This window comes from Malaya genurostris, chromosome 3 (assembly GCF_030247185.1).
Source record: "Malaya genurostris strain Urasoe2022 chromosome 3, Malgen_1.1, whole genome shotgun sequence".
Classification (NCBI taxonomy): Eukaryota; Metazoa; Arthropoda; class Insecta; order Diptera; family Culicidae; genus Malaya; species Malaya genurostris.
The window spans coordinates 242,743,081-242,761,832 of record NC_080572.1 but is presented as its reverse complement, the minus strand read 5'-3'; the positions used below and the strand labels follow the sequence as shown (position 1 = coordinate 242,761,832).

Here is an 18,752-nt window from a genome sequence, read left to right as displayed (position 1 = left end):
TGCTGGATATCTGATGTGAATTGAGAAATATAACCGAGGTACCGCTCCTCGTGCGGTAAATAATCGTTTTTTGCTGATCTCAAAGCGTAGGTTAGTGGTCGATGATCAGTAAAAATTGTGAATTTCCTAGCTTCCAGCAAGTGTCGAAAGTATTGTACTGCTAATTTTATGGCGGTTAATTCTCTCTCGAACGTTGAGTATTTTGTTTGAGCCTCGGAGAATTTCTGTGAGAAAAAACCCAGCGGATGCCAGTGACTGCCGTTATACTGCTGAAGTACTGCTCCGGCCGAAGTATTCGACGCATCTACCATCAAACTTAAACGTTTGGTTGGATCAGGATAATGCAAAAGAGTTGCATTCGCAATGCTTTGCTTGCAGTTTACGAAAGCCTTTTCAGCGTTGTCGCACCAGTCTAATTTTCTTGAGTCATTTTTTCGGTTTCCTTGTATAAGATTGCGAAGGGGGGCTTGTTGGTCCGTAGCGTGCGGGAGAAAACGTTTATAACCATTTATTAGAGCTAAAAACCGGCGAAGCTCCTTGACTGTAGTTGGTAACTTATAGTTTTGGAGCGCTTGTATTCTATCCGGTAGTGGTCGAATTCCGTCGTGATTCACGAGATAGCCGAGAAATTCCACTTCGCGCTGTGCAAATCGACTCTTCGAGAGGTTTATAACCAATCCATGCTTGTGAAGGCGCTCTAGCACGCACCGAATGTGATAACGGTGCTGTTCTTCGTTAGCGGAGGCGATACAAATGTCGTCCACAAAAATAATGACGAAATCGAGATCGCCGAGGATCTTATGCATGAAGCGTTGGAAAGTCTGCGATGCATTACATAGTCCGAACTGCATTCTTGTAAATTCGAAAAGTCCGAATGGTGTAATCACGGCGGTTTTTGGTATATCGATTTCCTCCACAGGAATCTGATGGTAGGCCCGTTCCAAATCGAGTGTTGTGAAAATAGACTTACCATGAAGTGCGTTAAGAAGGTCATGGATATGCGGTACCGGGTATCGGTCCGGTACGGTAACAGCATTTAGACGTCTGTAATCGCCAACGAATCTCCAACAACCATTCTTTTTGGGCACACAGTGCAGTGCGCTTGCCCAGGAACTGCTGGAATGACGACATATCCCAAGCTCTAACATCGTCTCGAATTCTTGTTTAGCGGCTTTCAATTTATCTGGAGGAAGTCGACGACTTTTACAAGACAACGGTGGCCCTTTTGTAAGGATATGATGGGTTACGTCATGTTGAACTTCGGAACGCAGGGTAGACGGTAGTGTAACCTCACGGAACTCTTCCAACAAATTTCTATATGGGTGATTTCCTACCACGGTTGTTATATTGCACAGTGTAGGAGTTGCTAATCCGCCGATTGAGTGCAATTTCGTAATTGAATCGATCAGCCGGCGACGTTTCAGATCCACAACAATCCCAAAATGGGCCAGGAAATCCGCGCCTATTATAGGTGTAGTTACATCAGCGACTATGAAATTCCATGAGAATCTACGACGTAGACCCATATCTGTTGTAACGAAACGCTGTCCGAACGTTTTTATAATTGTTCCGTTTGCAGCGTGCAGTTCCCATTGACTTTGATTTCCCTTTTTATCCTTCATTGTAGCTGGAATTATTGAGAGATCTGATCCGGTATCTATTAAAAATCGTTTGTTTGCTGTCCGATCGAAAATAGTTAGACGGCTGCTGTTCGTTTTAGCTCCCACCCCCGCCGTTTGGGATGAGAAGGATTTTAGTTTTTTGGTTTCGAATACCGGCACGGAGATCGACATTGTTGTGCGGCCTCTCGAAATTTACGATGATACCAACAAATGTCCTGCGAAGACTGTGGGTCGTTACGGCGACGTGATGAAGAACGGGACCGATTTCCATTTTCCACCGTTCTCAATCGTCGCACTTCGCTGGACAGTGCAGCAATTTGGATTTCCAGATCTTGTATATTCGTAATAGCAGCAGGAAGAGATGCGATGGCTATCTGATGACCAGAGGAGTCGACCATCTTATCAGCCATTTCCGCTAGCTGATCAAGTTTATTCTCACAAATCGCTAAAACTGCACGTATGCTCGTTGGCATCCGTTGCATGAACAACATTCTCATTAACTCGTCGTTTACGTTTAGATTTGTAGCCAGCTCCTGCATTTTAGCTAGCAGGTGAGTCGGATGCATATCACCAAGATCACAGGAATTAAGTAGCTTTTCGAATTTTTCCTGTGCCGACAACTCGAATCGGGAGATTAGACGGTTTTTTACAGTTACCTACTTATCCTGTGCAGGAGGATTTGCGACTATATCGGAAATATGCCGCAAGACTGTCTGATCCACCTTAGCAATTATGTGGTGAAATTTGGTTAGGTCGCTCTGAATCCCAGCAAGCGAAAATTGAGCCTCAACCTGGGCAAACCACATGAGCGGATCCGTTTTCCAGAACTCCGGTAATTTGACGGAAACTGCTGCGGTAATGTGTGCATCTCGTGACGATGGAAAAGGTACGTCCAATCCGTCCAAGGGATCTCCGGATCCCGAAACTTGAGCCATGTTTATTTTTTACAAAATGGCGTACCGTGAATTTTACTATACGGAATACCAGTTTTTTTTAGCAAAAAAACGCAATTCCGGTTCACGAATTAAAAAAAAAATCGCGTCGGGGTCACCAATGTGGGAGCCACGGATACGGAGAGAATAAAACGAATATATTCACAGTCAATAAAATCAATAATTTTATTCGAGCGATTTCTTGCTATCCGGCGAGCGTAACGTTTTCTACTTGACTGACGTCAAGGTGTTTCATCCTCGAGGTGCGTACAATACAATGTTGTGAATGTATATGACGCCGCCATAGGTAAATGAAAAAAAAAAAAAAAAGGAAATTGAAATCGGCAATCGACTTACCACCCTGGTTGTTTGTGGTTATCTCATACTACTGAAATTTTTGTCAAAAATTGTATATGACCTTAAGGTTAAAGCCTCTATGATCGAAATAAAATAAATGACAGATACTTCGGTCGGTTCGAAAGTTCCTTGTTTGGTGTTTGGTAGCGATACATAATGAATACGTAAAGCTTTTTCAGGTTGACGCTGTTGATGCAAATGGTGAAGAATTGTCCGATGACGGGCCGATTGAAGCGCTGCGATCGGGCCGATATCATGTTCAATCGGTTCGATAATCGGGCCGATAATCGGACCGACGCGAGTCGACAAAATCCACTGGGTTCTATTGCTGTTCAGAACGGTGTGCATCTCCATTCGTTCACTTGTAACCTGTCTTGTATATGATATTGTGTACAACAGAAAAGCTTTATCGGTCAACGTGGGTCGTAATTTCGATATTTTACAATGTGAAATGCTACACTTAGTAGGAATGTGTTCAAAAATGCCCAGGAAATAAAGCTCGAGATGAATATTTTTACAACTGAAAGTCTCTCCAATCTAACACAAACAAATAATTACACAAACCACCACTAAAACCGAGTTTCCTTTTTCCAGGTTGGTTCCCTTGCCCAGCAACCGATGGCCATCGGTTATCTGGTATCGACCGCACCGACCGGGCGAATGCCGTCCTGGTTCTGGTCTTCCTGTCCGCATCTGGAGAACGTCTGTCCGGTGTTCCTTCGGATAGCGCTGCACCTGAACAGTTTCCAGATTTTGCAGAATAACGACGATCCGATGGCCCAGTCCCAGTCGACCACCGAGCACCCGTTGGACTCGAACATGACGGCCGACGTGCTGCGCTTCGTACTGGAAGGTTATAACGTACTCTCGTGGCTCGCCATGGATTCCAACACCCACGATCGGTTGTCCTGTTTGCCCATTCATGTGCAAGTGCTGATGCAGTTGTACCACATGACCGCGGCGTTGGCGTAAGACAGCAACTCACACACATACACACATATTAACACTCGGAACCGGTACTATTATGGAAGAATGGTCGTTCTCTTTCTTTTCCCGCCTGTCTGTGATATTAGGGGTATAGGAAACTGATACAACAGTAAAGGTTAATGGTTCACTAGAATAGTGAGGGATTGGTTCGAATGCAACTGCGCATCGAAGATCAAATACAGTTCTCCCTGGACATTTGCTAAGCCAGCCAGGTTCGATATTACTGAAACACTCACGCGTAGTTTTATTTTAGGTCAAGTGGAAAGTATTTATAATGATGCTGGAGGATCAAAATTTAGTAAGAAATGTAAATTATTTGCAACGTAGCATGTAAATTTATACAACAGCCAAGATCTGGTTTTAAAATTTATTCTAATTTATGGCATGCGTTTTTTTTAACATCGATTGTTAAGCTCTCGACAATGACTGTAAGTATTTTCGTTTTTCGTTTTGATGAATCACAGTGTATGAGGGAAGCCAAAAGCTTTTAAACCTAGAGAAAATTAATAGGATTGTCTGTCTGCAAGCAGTATTGTTTTTTTTTTTTATTATTCAATCGCTTTCAACGGAGACATACCTTGTTTGCGTTGGGCCGGATTTTTTTTTACCGAATGTAACAAAAGGAGATTAAACAAGAAAAATCGTAGCGAATGTTACAATTTATTGTAAAATTAATAGTAATTGTAAATACAACACAGCGAGACGTCAATTGAGTAGCGAGAAGTTATAGAACTATAGTGGAAACAATCTAGGAAATCATGTACATTTTTATCTAGCTAATAAACTGAAAATAGCTCCGATCACTTGTACATTTTTAGTCTACCCAGACGACAACATGCAATTTAGAAAAGCTCATCGGATTAGTGTTTTAAAATGAATTAAGTAGGTGAGACTCTTGTACGTGTTAGTTAATATGAAAATCCAACAAATGAAGCAGTTATGGTTAGGACAAATGGACAAACGACACTCATCTAACGAGATTGAACAATGGAAGAATCATCCGTTCGGTGAATTATCACCATTGTCAAGTATGTACATACTTCTGTAAATATGATCTAATGCTGTAGAGTGTAGGGTATACTGCACTAAAGAATTATCCTAGGTCAAAGCTAAACCACAGGACTTTTGAACACACGACACGAGAAGAAATGGAACAATATTTATTTCAATTCATCTCTTTGCCCATCCCCAAGAGAGACCAAATCATAAAAGCTCATATTATATATAGTGAAAATACAAACGCTAGACCGTAAGTGTAGTCAGATAAGCCAGCAGTAACTCGACAAAGTAAGAATGACACACACGTTAGAAGAATCATGTTCCCATGATTAACAAATTATTGATTTTCCAAGAGGCATTCTAAACACATAAACTCACACTTACACACAAACACACTCACACTTCTACACATTCACACACACACACACAAACACCGACCAGACCACAGTCGCGAAGCGAAAGGGGACAAAGAAATCGAATCAAAGAGAAAATTACTTTTAATTGCTAACTTAGTAAACGTGGTGTTTGAATCCATAGGTTTGTAACTAGTGAAAACAAATAAAAAAAACTTTATTAGCAAGTATTAGAACAAGAATGAGACAGAATATTATTTGCTTCACTGACGGGTGAAAGCAAGTCAACTGAAAAGCTAGTGTAATTGAGGACATAATAAAAGGAATCAAGGAATCATCAACTTACTCGAAGGAGAGAGGTGAGTTCCGCCAGAAAACGGCTGTCCATGTGTGATTTGCATGTTTTTGTTCTGGTCCCCTATCCAGCCGGTGGGATAAACATGGTGATCATGGATGGGTCGCGGCCGTGTATAGACAATGGAATGAACGAAACCGGAGCAAATAAGAGTAAGAAGCACGTTTCTGTCGTGGGGTTAGGCCAAATTGTAAAAAATGTTTCCACTGATAAGCAGAATTTTCCATCTAAGTAAGAGAATCACACACACCGAAAAAAAAACATTAAATACAAAATCTAAACTAAGACAAAGTACCACTTAAATGAAGTGATGATGAAAGTTAAATGTACATGTGAGTTATTTAACAGAACAATGAATAAGTGAAAGCACGAGATTGTGAGCGAAAGCGTTGATTTTGACACGAAAGCCAGAACAGAAAATGCAAACAAGAATATTATTCGACAGAAACAAACAAAAAACTATTAATATTAATGAATTGTAATTGATATGAATTAATTACTATACATGAATTATATAAACTATTAATACTTGTATATGTTAAGGTTTCGTTTACAAAAAAATCATGAAAATAAATGGAGCATTATTGAAAGCTGTGGTGTTTGTCTTTGAATCGGGTGACATGCTTTCCAACCCATTACAGGATGATTTCGTATCCTTTTGCCTTTCTCATATAGAAAGGTTATGAAATCACTTGAAAAATCGACTAGTAAAAATTGGCCCTGAGGGTCAAGTGTCATATACCATTCGACTCAGTTCGTCAAGCTAAGCAATCTCTTTAACTTTCTGTTTGTGCTTTGCCAACTCTGTGTTTTTACCAACTAGGATTCAAATGAAAGGTCTTGTGATCCAATACGGAATTCCTGTATTTTACCCAGGTCCCACTTCCGGGTTCGGAGTTATAGGATAAAGTGTGATAAATATTCAGCCCTATTGTGTACGTCGATTGATTCGGAATATTCCGATCGAATGTGCTATTTCCTTTCTGCATTCCGTTCGAGTTGGGCATGAACTCGAATATAATTCGTTCGAGTTGTTCAATTTTCGAACATTACTCGATCGACTTGCGTACGTATTACTTCTGTTCGGTTTAGAATCGTTCTAATTTGTTTATACAAGTGTGACGGTTTCGTTTACTAAGAAATGATTAATATAAATAATATAGAACGTGTGAGTAGTGTTGACAGCTTTGATGGTTCGTGTTCGAAATTTCAAGTGTTCCCGAACGAGAGTCGATCGAATCGTACAATTCGAACGGAATAAAGAATGTAAAATTCGTTCCCGAATTAAAGTGTAGATTCGTTTGTATCACAAGTCCGTCGGATTGCAGAATCCGGGTGAATAGTGATATGCTCAAAAATGGATCTCACTCACTTTTCTAAGTGATTGCATAACCGATATTACCTTATCAATCTTAGGGTTAAATGAAAGGTTTTATGGTTGTACCAAAAATTACTGCATACTTTCGGATTCAACAAAAATTGAAACCGTTGTTTAGAGTACGATGCCAAAATCGTATAAAAAAAAGCTTCAAAATTTGAACAAACCCTACACGCTCTTTGAAGAAAGAGAGAGAGAGAGAGAGAGAGTACGTTTAGAGTACGTGCACTTTTTATGAATATGAGTGTTGTGTCACTCAATTTTGAGTTATGTTCAATGAGAGTGTGGTAGAGCTTGTATGTCATGTTGGTTGGTAGGAATCGACTCCCTTTATACCCGAATTAACCCACTTTGTTTTCTTAAGGATGACCTACACATGCAAAGCACTGTTTCATTCTGTATATGTCATACTAGTTAATGCACAAACAATCCCTTGGTTTCTTTTAAAAATCGAAGAGAAACATTACCACAGTATTACATATGAGAAAGGCATTATCACGCAGAGAAAAAAATTGTAAAGATAACAAAATTTGGGGCTCACACAACGAATTATTTTATTGAAATAGTGACAAAAGAAAATCAGGCTTGATATAGCAAATATTGCTGCTTGAAACTACAAAACGTGATAATTAATTTTTCTCAACGGATTAGTATGATTCAATCCATATTTTGATAAAAATAACAAATATTTTACTTGTGCGTTCCTGTCAATTTCTTGACAAACAATTTCGAAGTAAATTCAATTTAGAAAATTAGTTCGAAATAAACGAACTCTAGTTAAAGTTAATAATTGTAGCGCTTCGAATTTACTAACTTTTTAGTAGAAATAAATGAACTTAAATTTAGTTATACCAACTCACATTTTGTATGTTATAATCATACTTTTTTGTTTGTTCAAAAAATAAAATGATTTTTTTCAAATTAATTCGTAAGGTAATTTATGATAGTACTTTTATTTCGCTTTCAAATTCATAAAAATCATGATTTTGATCGAAATTATAATATTTCAAGACATGTAGCCCTTTTATCGAAACGCAAGACGATCCAATCATTCACATACCACAAGCCCTGGTCTTTAAATTAGTATTCAATGACTTTGTGCTTCATCAGTCCGGTGAAGATTTCTGCATCAAATATTTTGTTGTAAAAAAAATCTGTTATGTAATGTAAATTTTCATAAATACATACGCTTCAATTTTTGAAAATTCCTGAGAAATGAAAGAAGTAGATAAAATTTCACTTAAAAAGCGCACACATACTTTATCTGCGGGGGAAAAATGCTCTGGCTTATTCGCGCGGGAAAAAAATTGCTATGGTTTATAAGAAATAAAACTTGTATGGTTCAATTAAACATTAAAGTTAGTTTTATCATAATACAAACTCGATCATAGATAAATTTAACCAATTTTTTTCTTGATATAAACGTATAGCAGGATTTAATCAACGTAGACATGGTCGATAACATCAACTCAACTTTGGTTGACATATAATAAATAGTTAGTTCATCCGAAACAGATACTTTGTTCATTTGACTAGACAAAAATTTTGGTTCAAATCAAACAGAGAAAATTGTTGATGCTGAAGGAAAATATTAGTTCAAAATAATCATACTCTAGCTAGAAAGCATCATAAATCAAATTTGAAAATCTACTAACAGTTTTGTTATTTTAAACATGCTCTATTTCTCTGCGGGTTACACAGGTTTTACGTCTTCTTCGCCCCTCTAAGTGATGGTAAGGGATGATGGGGCAAGTGTGCCATGCTAAGAATTTTCGCGTTTCTACAATAAATTAACGCTTGATTTTGATAATTGATACGTCTATGAAGTACTTTCAGGAGTGCCCTCGATAGCCCAAAAACATTATTGATAAACAAAACAATACAATAATCAATACATGTAATTTTCGGATGTTGAGGAGCTCAATATTTTCAATGCGGGGCATAAGTGCCCTTTATGTGGGGCAGAACCGCTACCCTAACAATAATTACATTTTCTCCGTAATTTAATTAGATTCCCTCAACTGTACTGCTTTCCTTAATGCAATCAATAAGATTCATGTTTATTTTAGATATTACGTGTATTAAAAAAATAATCATCATTTACTTCTCTAAAGTTTTCCGCGGCATGTCGAATTGTTGAAACACCACCGTGCAAGGACCGGATTGCAGCAAGCATGGTTGTGTTTGACAACTTTTTACGCGAAAAACCCCTCTTGTATGTCCGTACCATCGTTCACAACCTACTTTTAGTTGTTTGTTTACAATGAATGTTTCAACACTGATCGACTTTGAGGTTAGGTTTGTCGATCATCCGTTATGGCACACCTGCTCCATAGCAATATGGCGAACTTGCCCCCTTATGAACCGATTGCAAAATCATGGTACTATGTTACTAATAAATCAATTATCGATATTCAATTTTTAACAAATATTATACCAATGATCTGACATTAAAATGAAACCCTAGCAAATGGAGAACAATTGAAAAACTCTTATTTTGTAAGACCTCGTTCTTATATTATCTGTGTCCTAATTACAAGATTTGGTTTGTTTGGGTTTCACGACCAAATAAATAAATGAGACAAATAGAAGCAATGTGAAATTAAATCGTGGATATTCAATGAACAAACCAAAATGTGTATATTTATGATAAATGCTCATTCTATGTGAAAATGGTGGGGATGGCACACTTGCCCCTCTGGCAGTCTTGCCACACCTTCCGATATACAAGTTTTCAAGCCCTTTACCCTATAACTCTGCAACCGGAAGTCGGATCCAAATGAAATTCAGAAGTTTTGTATGGGACCATAAAACCATTCATTTGAATTTAATACCGTTTTCATTTATTGGTCAGAGCAGCCCGAGAGCTGATCCAGAGTCGTCCAAACAACTTTTAATATGTTTGTTTTAGCAACCTGAGGTCGCTCTAGATCGGACTCCAATCGCGTAGTTTCACTCCTCGTCGCACGTCGCATCCATGCAAGTTTGTTTATTTTTTCTTTTTTTATGAGTTGTTGTTTAGGGCGCGTATCAGGTGTTCGTTTTACTTGGAGCAAAGACATCATATTAATAAGATATCTAGCTCTCACATGTCCCGAACAAATTATTGGCAACATACTTTTCTGCGAGTATGGCGCCGTCAGGCGAGTCCGCATCGAATCTCATACATAGAAGAAGGGGAGAGAAATGTCAAATTCGTTCGCCCCAAAATAGCAGCACTGCGCACCCATACAATTGATATGATATGTTGAATGTGATGCCGTGCGATGGCGTTGCTGAACTGAAGATTGATTTCACTCCAAACTGACAGGGTCTGCTCGGAGTCAGAGTCGCCCGGGTGTAGGTTCAAGTTTGTTTAAATCGGTCAAGCCATCTCTGAGAAAAGCGAGTAAGTAATTCGAAATTGGAATTTTTACACTAATCACCTTACAATTCCGGAATTGGAAGTCGGATCCAAATGAAATTCAGATGTTCTGTGAAGGACCATAAGACCCTTCGTTTGGATATAAGACCTTTCAATTTGTAAAAATCGGTCACGCCATGTCTGAGAAAAAATAGTGCACATATGTTTTTTTTTTTTGCACATTTTATCCCGTAACTCCGAAACCGGAAGTCAGATCTACACAAATTTCAGGAATTTTGTATGGGACCGTAAGAGTTTCCATTTGAATCTAAGTTCGTCAAAATCGGTGAGGCGAAGACGAAAAGTTGATGCACTTATTTTCACAATTTTTTTTAAAATTTTACCCCATTATTCCGGAACCGGAAGTCCATAAGACCTTTCATTTGAATCTAAGTTTGTGGAAATAGGCCTTCTCATATCCGAGAAAAATAAGTGCGAAAAAACGTTACAAACACACACACACACAGATATTTTACGTACTCGACAAACTGAGTCGAATGGTATATGACACTCGGTTTTCCGAGCCTCGGTTCTAAAGTCGGTTTGCACAGTGATTGCATAATCTTTCTATATGAGAAAGGCAAAACCACAGAGAACAGACATCGAAGTAGAGATTTTAATGTGTGTAAGAAATTTAACGGTTGTTTTAAAAAGCAATCACCAAGTAGCAATTCTCCTGTAGAGACGCTTCGAGCAGCCCTGTAACCTCTTATGGGCTCTTGCATTCGAGTTTTCATACAATGGTAATTCAGGCGTGCGAAGTCGTTCGCAACGGTAATTTTTAACGGATTTTTACTTGTATGCTTTACACAGCTTTTTTTGAAAAAGTTTGTACTAGCTTGAATGTCTGTTCTCTGTGGCAAAACGAATGAGATTATGAAAATAAATCTTCTGATTAGATGAAATGCGTACTTCAAAATGTATCGTTTTTTTCAAAGTTTATGTACTGTAACAGTTCGGCTGAAAAGTTCGTATCGTTTAATAGAAACACACATTTTTTTGCCAAAATTCGTTTTTATTATCCAACATAATTGCCATCAGAGACGATACAGCGATTATAGCGATCTTCCAACTTTTCGATACCATTTTTGTAGTACGATTTACCGTGCAGTCCACTCAGCTGACTGTCGATTGGACTCCGGAGTGAAGTGATGGAGCCATGTTTCGTCCATTGTTATATATCGACGAAAAAAATCGGTTTTATTTCGATATAACAGCTCCAAACACTGCTCAGAATCATCAATTCGTTGTTGTTTTTGATCGATTGTGAGCTCACGCGGCACCCATTTTGCACAAAGCTTTCTCATATCCAAATATTCGTGAATAATATGTCCAACACGTTCCTTTGATATCTTTAGGGTGTCAGCTTCACTTTACGGTCATTGAAAATCATTTTGTGGATTTTTTTCACGTTTTCATCGGTAACAGCCTCTTTTGGACGTCCACTGCGTTCATCGTCTTCGGTGCTCATATGACCAGTACGAAATTTTGCAAACCACTTACGAATTGTTGCTTCGCCCGGTGCAGAGTCTGGATAACACTCATCAAGCCATTTTTTGGTATCGGCGGCACCTTTTTTCATCAAACTAATAATCAGACAGCTGTCAAATTTATACACGTATCTTTTGAAGGTTGGTACTAACTGAAAATGGTATGGATTTAATTCTAGTGGCGCCCTCTCATAGAAACGATACGAACTTTTCAGCCGATCTGTTATTTTCTTGATTTTTATGCAAAATGTAGTGGTTTTCGTCAAAAAAAATTATAAGAGCGTTAACTATAAGGGTAAGATGAAAATAGGCGCATTCGCTTCGGTGCAACATCAGTATCGCAAAATTCTTGAACTATTTTTTCGGCAGAATTACTTCTTAGAGCCGAAGCGAAGACAGTGTATTCGATTTTACCAAAATTTGTTGATTGAAGGTCGAGTAATCTGCAAAAAAGATTACTATTGTTATACTAACCCTATTTTAGATACTTCTAAGTGTTAATCCAGTGAATTTTTTTTGATAACTTATATCGAGAGCTCTCACGTGTACCCACTTGTATGCGGCGGGCAGATTTCCCCCCAGACGGCTGGCTATGTCTGCCAGCCATTTTCGCCGAAATTCTGCCAGAATTCCGGCAAAAGTCTGGCAACAATGCAACAACCGTTTCCGGCCGAGAATTTCGCCTAGCGGTTATTATCGGTTTTGTTTCTGTCGGATTCTTGCCATACAAGACTGGCAGAACCGTTTTGAATCGTTTCTAAATTTCTAGCGTCTTGGATTTAAAAAAAAAAGTACACATGAAAGACAATAAGTTATTGCCCTTCATATACACTAATTATGGAAAATGTTATTGCCAATAACATTGCTTTCTCACTACCAAACATACCCATATTTCAATCTCATTTACCTCGTCTCAAGATTCGTTTTTTTTTTGTATGGACATGTGGGATTGACGAATATCTAAATGAAGTCGAATAAAAAAGAGAAGAAAGAAGGGAGAGAGAAATAAACAAGACACGTGCGGCGAGATAATGACGTAATTTCGCCTGGACAATATTGACAGCTGCCGGAATGCAGCCAGCCTTCTGACGGTTGCCAGAATTCCTCACAAGCGGGTACTATTAAACCTACCAAACCATCTATTCAATGTTTTATCCAAACCGTACTATTTTACCTTTGACAATAGTTGGTATTATTAATTTAATACATCGTTTATGAGGGAGATTCTTTTGAGGGTTGTAATTTGAATAATATTTAGTAGTAGTTCTCTTTTCTACATGATTTTTACTCTAACATCAAATGAAGTATTCATTGTCTTGTAAAATGGGTGTTGCCATGTTTACTGAATAGGGTAACAGAGGTATTTTGGCCTTCTGTATTTTATTTTGGCCCACTTTGTAAAAATATCCACTGAATAATGTAATATCTTTGAAAAACCAAAAACAGTATTGTGTAGTGAACAATATAACGATCTCGAAATCAGTGAACCAAACGAACAAAAGCTCCCGCCGGCACGAAAGAATACAATTATTGTTGACTTCAGGCAGTGCAAAATTCGACCTTAGATAGGAGAACTTGAAGCTTTGCTTAAGGAGCAAATGCATTTACTTCAATGCAATAAGACAAATAATGTTGTTTACATCCAGTTTCATAAAGAGTTGGATGCAATTCAATTCGCAAAAGACAATAACAATGTGCACTATGTGGAGCACGAGAACATTAAGTACAACATTCCAGTATATATGGAAGATAGTGCTATAGAAGTGCGTGTGCATGATCTTCCCTCAAGCGTCATCGATTATTATATTCGCAAAACTATGCCCCAATACGGAGAGATTCTCTCTATCGAAAAAGAAAAGTAAAAGAACTTTTTCCCCGATTTTCTAAATGGCGTACTTTTGTTACACATGCGCTTGAAGAGGCCTATACATTCTTATGTGACTTTCGGTCAAGATACAAGAACTCCGTGCAAATCACTTGTTACCTATGACAATCAGATGGCCACATGTCAATATTGCCAAAAAGCTGTTCACTACGGTAAGGCATGTGACAAACTGGACAAGGAGAAAACTACACCAAAGGACAACGGTGCTTCCTTCACACCAACCCCAAGCAACCCCAGTACATCTGTGACAGCCACCAACAACAATGAAGCATCGCCTTCAACGAAACCATCAGTATCTCCTATAGAACAAAGTACACCAGCTGCAGTTAACAACTTACCCTCCAACCAACAGCAACTGCAACCAATGTACAACAAGGCGCATCTACAGCAACTCTCAACGAGTTCAAGACTACGATCAACAAGGAAAAAGAAAAGAAAACGGAAATCACACACAACACCGACGATGAAGCAATCAGTGCAGTAAAATTTCATTCAATTCAATTGAAACTGAATGTGGAACACATTGACGATCTCTCCACTGCAGTAAACTTCACTCGCTGACACACACAAAGTTTGGCCCGAACGACCAGCATTCAGTTCATCACTCGTTTCTCTTCAATCGAGGCTCAGTTTAACCACCGTCAGTTGATCTCTTGAAGTAACAAAATATCTCTTTCAATAGTGTGAGAGCGGCCTTCAAATGAGGTTTATGTAAACATTCGAATTGGTTCAAGATAATAGTTGAAAGCCTAATAAGATAGCTGAAATATCAATCACAGAATACACATAAATTAATTGTTTCCTCCTTAAGTTTTCATTTTTAACACTTTACTCCATTTATAATTCTATTCGTTCGAAATTGCTTACTACCAAGAGCGAAGACAATGAAGCAGCTAGACTACTTGACACTTGAAACTGAGCAAGCAAAACTTCAAATGACTAAGTACGATTATTCAACTGACGATGAATTCTGGAAGCTTCACTTGAAAATGGCAGCAAAAGTCAAATGAATTTGAAGGGATAATTCTGACGGTCAATGGCCATAAATTTCATTTTCATCTTATATTATTCGATTGAAAATGAAATTTTGCCGCACTGAAAGCAATAGATGATGAGATAAGTCCCGGACGAAGTGACCCCCGATCCTCGTTGGATGGAAATGAAACTCATCTCCCCCTAGAAAAAGGGTGACAACGAGTTCCAATAGCAAAAAATATGTTAAGTAACAAAAATGTAAGCCGATCGGCCACGTAAAGCTTTTACGCAAAAAGGCCAGAATAAAAATTTTACTATAAAAACAAAAATCACTCTGAAAAGGAATTCGATACCTGCTGAGAGTAAGTCATAACAGTAATCGAAAAAGAAAAATTTTGTGTTAAAATCAATACTCCATTTAGAATGGTTCGCTTACATTCCTCTTCAAAGTTTCTTATTAGTCGTTATAAAAAAAAAACTACAAATGATCATTATCTTTGCAATTCGTGTATTCAATTTTTCCTCGGTGAAGAGATGTGAACAGTCTTCACAAGATGCAAGTTTCAACTAGACGACGACAGGTGTCACGTTCGCAGGAGATTTTCGATTGAATCATTTTTGACAGCAGATTGTCATACACCTTCTTAGTTGTGTTTATGATGGAGAATGCGTATGGAAGTAAACATTCATCGCACCGAACACGGTAATAAGTGAGATAGCGGTCAGTTCTGTTCTACATTACTGGGTGAAGATAGAATCGAATTAAATCAATTTTCGTCCGTTATTTCAACAATTCCAAGCATCTGAAAAAAAAAACGACAATGAATGTCGATTCATTACCTCGAGAATTTCCTGCGAGTTGCATTGATTCGAAAAAGAAAAATACTACCCACATTTCAGCATGGTTCGACAGGTACGTTTAGTAGTTTATCTTTTTGATAACCGCTTTCAACACCAAAATTGTTTTAATTTTTAGAGAAGAATTCAAACTCGTTTATGATCGCATTTTTTCTTCCGACGTATCGGACCTAGATTCGAAAGAATCAGGTCTGAAGCTATTGAAAGTATGGAAGATCCGACAGAATCGGCACACACCGGTCAGTGTGCTGTGCACGATGACGATCCTGGAGGTACAGATTTACGATGCCCAGCGCCAGCGGGATAAAAAAGACGGCAATAGCGATGAAATCAAAAACATTTACTCTGGAGCCTTTACCAGGTTCATTAACTATCTCACGGAGAGTCACAAGCAGAGTGGTGCGGGACGGAGAGGTACTATATCGAATCGGGTTGGTAAGATCGGAATCGAAGGGTTTATAGTAGAATTAAGACATCTGTGCGCTCACACTTCGATGTCGATTTCGGTCGATGTATTTCGACGGTCGGCCGAATATTGCCTAAACTGGTTGAAGGTTTGCTACTGGCAACGCGAGCTGGAGCTGATACAAAGCTGTGACGCGAAACAAATAAAACGTAACACTTTGGAAGCAAAACAGCAGCAGGAACTGATGTGCATGGCTGCAATATACGATGTTGCTACGAAAGCTATGCATCTGGGAGCACAAACGTTAAGCGCATCGGAAAATAAACTTACCCCGTCCCAATTCCAACTTCTGCAGGAGCACGCTTTGGCCAACAGAAATGACCGGTTGAACTCTATTGTGTTTGATGTTGTTCGTTATCTTTCGGAAAATATGAAACTGCCCAAATGTTCTGAAACGGTACTAGCCGTTTGTGATGCCTTCCTTAGCTGCCAGTACATGTTTGAAGCACCGGTCAAAGGAAACACCCAGGGACTGGCATGTATCCATCAACGTCTCTTTCAAGTGCTGGTTGCAAGGGGCTACATTCAGAGATACATGGAAAAACTAATCGACATCTGCGAAGACGGTCAGGAGTCGGCCGAACGAAGAGCAGGAGCGAAATTTTGGGCCATCGAGATAGCTTTAGCTTTTCGTTTGTTGAAGAAATTCAAGAAGCTCATCAACAGTCTTCCGGCACGATCGCCTCGGTACGTTCGTCGTGAACACACCAAGAAAATGTCCAGAACGATTCGTGAAATCTACGAAAACAAATTGAGGGTTGATTTGCAGAACACAATCATTATTGGAATGTCGGCCAACTGTCCATGGCATCTGCGGTTCTCGAGAAGTTATCTCATCGATCGGATTTTGAACGTGAACGTATACACCAAGGAAATTATGCCGATGTTAGTGAACGTACTATACGTGGTTGAAATTTATATTTTAATTTTTTAAATTCTCTCCTTTAAGAATCCTAGCTTTGGCGGAACCTCATCTAAAGTTGTCCAAACGGGAGTCAATCGAGGCTGCGATGGAAAAGTTTACACTCAATTACTTGGCCGTAGCAGGCGACGAAGAGACGCAGCATGACGAGCCCTCCTGTGCGAGTAGGACGACTTCTACTCCAAAAAGAACAGGTGGCCGAAAACAAACACAATCCGAAGTATATTGTTTGGATGATGTTTTACGAGCTGTCGGACGGAAGCCTTTGGACGTTGACAGGCAAGATGCGGATGGTACTAAGATACCCAAACAGTACGGTGTTTGGTCAGAAGTGCCAGCCGACGGATTGGATTGGGGCAGTTGCCCTTTGGGAAAGTTAGTTTGGGATTAATGAACCCTTCAATAAAGGTGAATGAAAAATTGAAACGTTAGTTTTTCAATACGAATTTCCTTCGAATATTTGTCGCTGTCGTAAGGATTCCCCAAATAGGGCTCTTGTGCAAAAATGTACCCATGTAATGTACTCAAAGGTGTCACTAATTGGTTATTGCAGTCACAGACTTCATCCTCTAGCTGAAATTCTACATCCACTTCTGCGAAACAATTACCCTCATTCTTGATTACGGCCTAATGCGATACGTTCGAAAGTACACTAAGGTCTCTTTTTACAACTTTCTTTAAGTATGAACTAACATAATCTTTTCAATTTGTAAATAGTTATGTTACTCTATAGTTCTGGAACTGGAAGTCGGAACCGGATGAAATTACACAGCAACCTATGAGACTATAGAACTTTTATTTGAGCCTGTATGTAGGAATCGATCAATTCATCTCTGAGAAAATTGAGTGAGTCTCGTTTCAGAGTTTTTGATCACTATTTCCGGTACTTCTGGAACCGGGAACTTGGAACCAGTATAGCCGAAGTCGGTGTGCAGTTTTAAACGCATTTTACTCTATTATAGCATGATGAAATTCAATACTAACCTATGGGACACATACTCACACACATACATTCACACTTAGTCTTCTGGGCAAATTTTCATTAATCAATTTTTCAAGTGATTGCATAAACTTTTTATATGAGAAAGGCAAGGCAGGACAAATTGGTAGGTACAAATTGAATGAAATATTTTCAAACTTACCTATTTTTCACTTGAAAAATATAGATTTAAATGTTTAGAATAAAGAATAATTTCATGTATTACTTACCTGAGACACCAATTAAATACTTACCAGAAATGTCTGAATTAAAACTTAACCTAAAACTTATCGTTGCTATTATAGATTACGATTAGTAATCTTTCCGCGATGATATCTGAAAAGAAAGAAAAACACTCTTAAAATGTAAGAAACAATTATTACCTTACCTTACCTAACAGCTATAGGCCTGGGGTGTCCTTTGCTGTATCAAGCATGCGTCTCCACATAACTCGTTCCATGGCTTCTCGTCGCCAGCCACTCAAGACACGGATGCTTCGGAGATCACCCTCCACTTGATCGATCCTCCTTGCTCCTCTTCTTCTTGTACCAGTCGGATTAGATTCAAGAACCATTTTCACTGGGCTGTCGTCCGACATCCTTATGACATGCCCAGCCCACCGTAGACGTCCGATTTTAGCTGTCCGTACGATAGGTGGTTCTCCTAGCAGCTGTTGCAATTCGTGATTCATACGCCGTCTTCACGTTCCGTCTTCCATCTGCACTCCACCATAGATGTTCCGCAGTACCCTTCTTTCGAAAACACTGAGGGTGCGTTGGTCCTCTGCCAAC

General features: G+C 38.9%; 2 protein-coding genes across 3 annotated transcripts in view; both read left to right on the top strand.

Moving 5' to 3' along the window:
* LOC131438854 (mediator of RNA polymerase II transcription subunit 13) overlaps nucleotides 1–6,195 on the top strand; it is a 138,156-nt gene extending 131,961 nt beyond the window's left edge. For both annotated transcript variants that reach the window (XM_058609191.1, XM_058609190.1), the window contains one exon: nucleotides 3,506–6,195. In XM_058609191.1, coding sequence (XP_058465174.1) covers nucleotides 3,506–3,883 — 378 coding nt within the window. In that variant the 3' untranslated portion in view covers nucleotides 3,884–6,195. The remainder of the gene's footprint in view (nucleotides 1–3,505) is intronic.
* A 9,206-nt stretch (nucleotides 6,196–15,401) lies between these two features.
* Nucleotides 15,402–17,408, top strand: LOC131438435 (uncharacterized). Its single transcript, XM_058608453.1, has 3 exons — nucleotides 15,402–15,649; nucleotides 15,713–16,945; nucleotides 17,010–17,408. The coding sequence occupies exons 1-3, from the start codon at nucleotides 15,558–15,560 to the stop codon at nucleotides 17,371–17,373; spliced, it is 1,689 nt and encodes a 562-aa protein (XP_058464436.1). The 5' UTR covers nucleotides 15,402–15,557; the 3' UTR covers nucleotides 17,374–17,408.
* Nucleotides 17,409–18,752: the final 1,344 nt, after the last annotated feature.

Bases quoted from the DNA above. Each gene is read 5' to 3' on its own strand.
- LOC131438435 (XM_058608453.1), top strand. From the start codon at position 15,558: ATGAATGTCGATTCATTACCTCGAGAATTTCCTGCGAGTTGCATTGAT. The intron at 15,650-15,712 runs GTACGTTTAGTA...TTTAATTTTTAG, and splicing joins ATTTCAGCATGGTTCGACAG to AGAAGAATTCAAACTCGTTT. The intron at 16,946-17,009 runs GTTAGTGAACGT...CTCTCCTTTAAG, and splicing joins ACCAAGGAAATTATGCCGAT to AATCCTAGCTTTGGCGGAAC.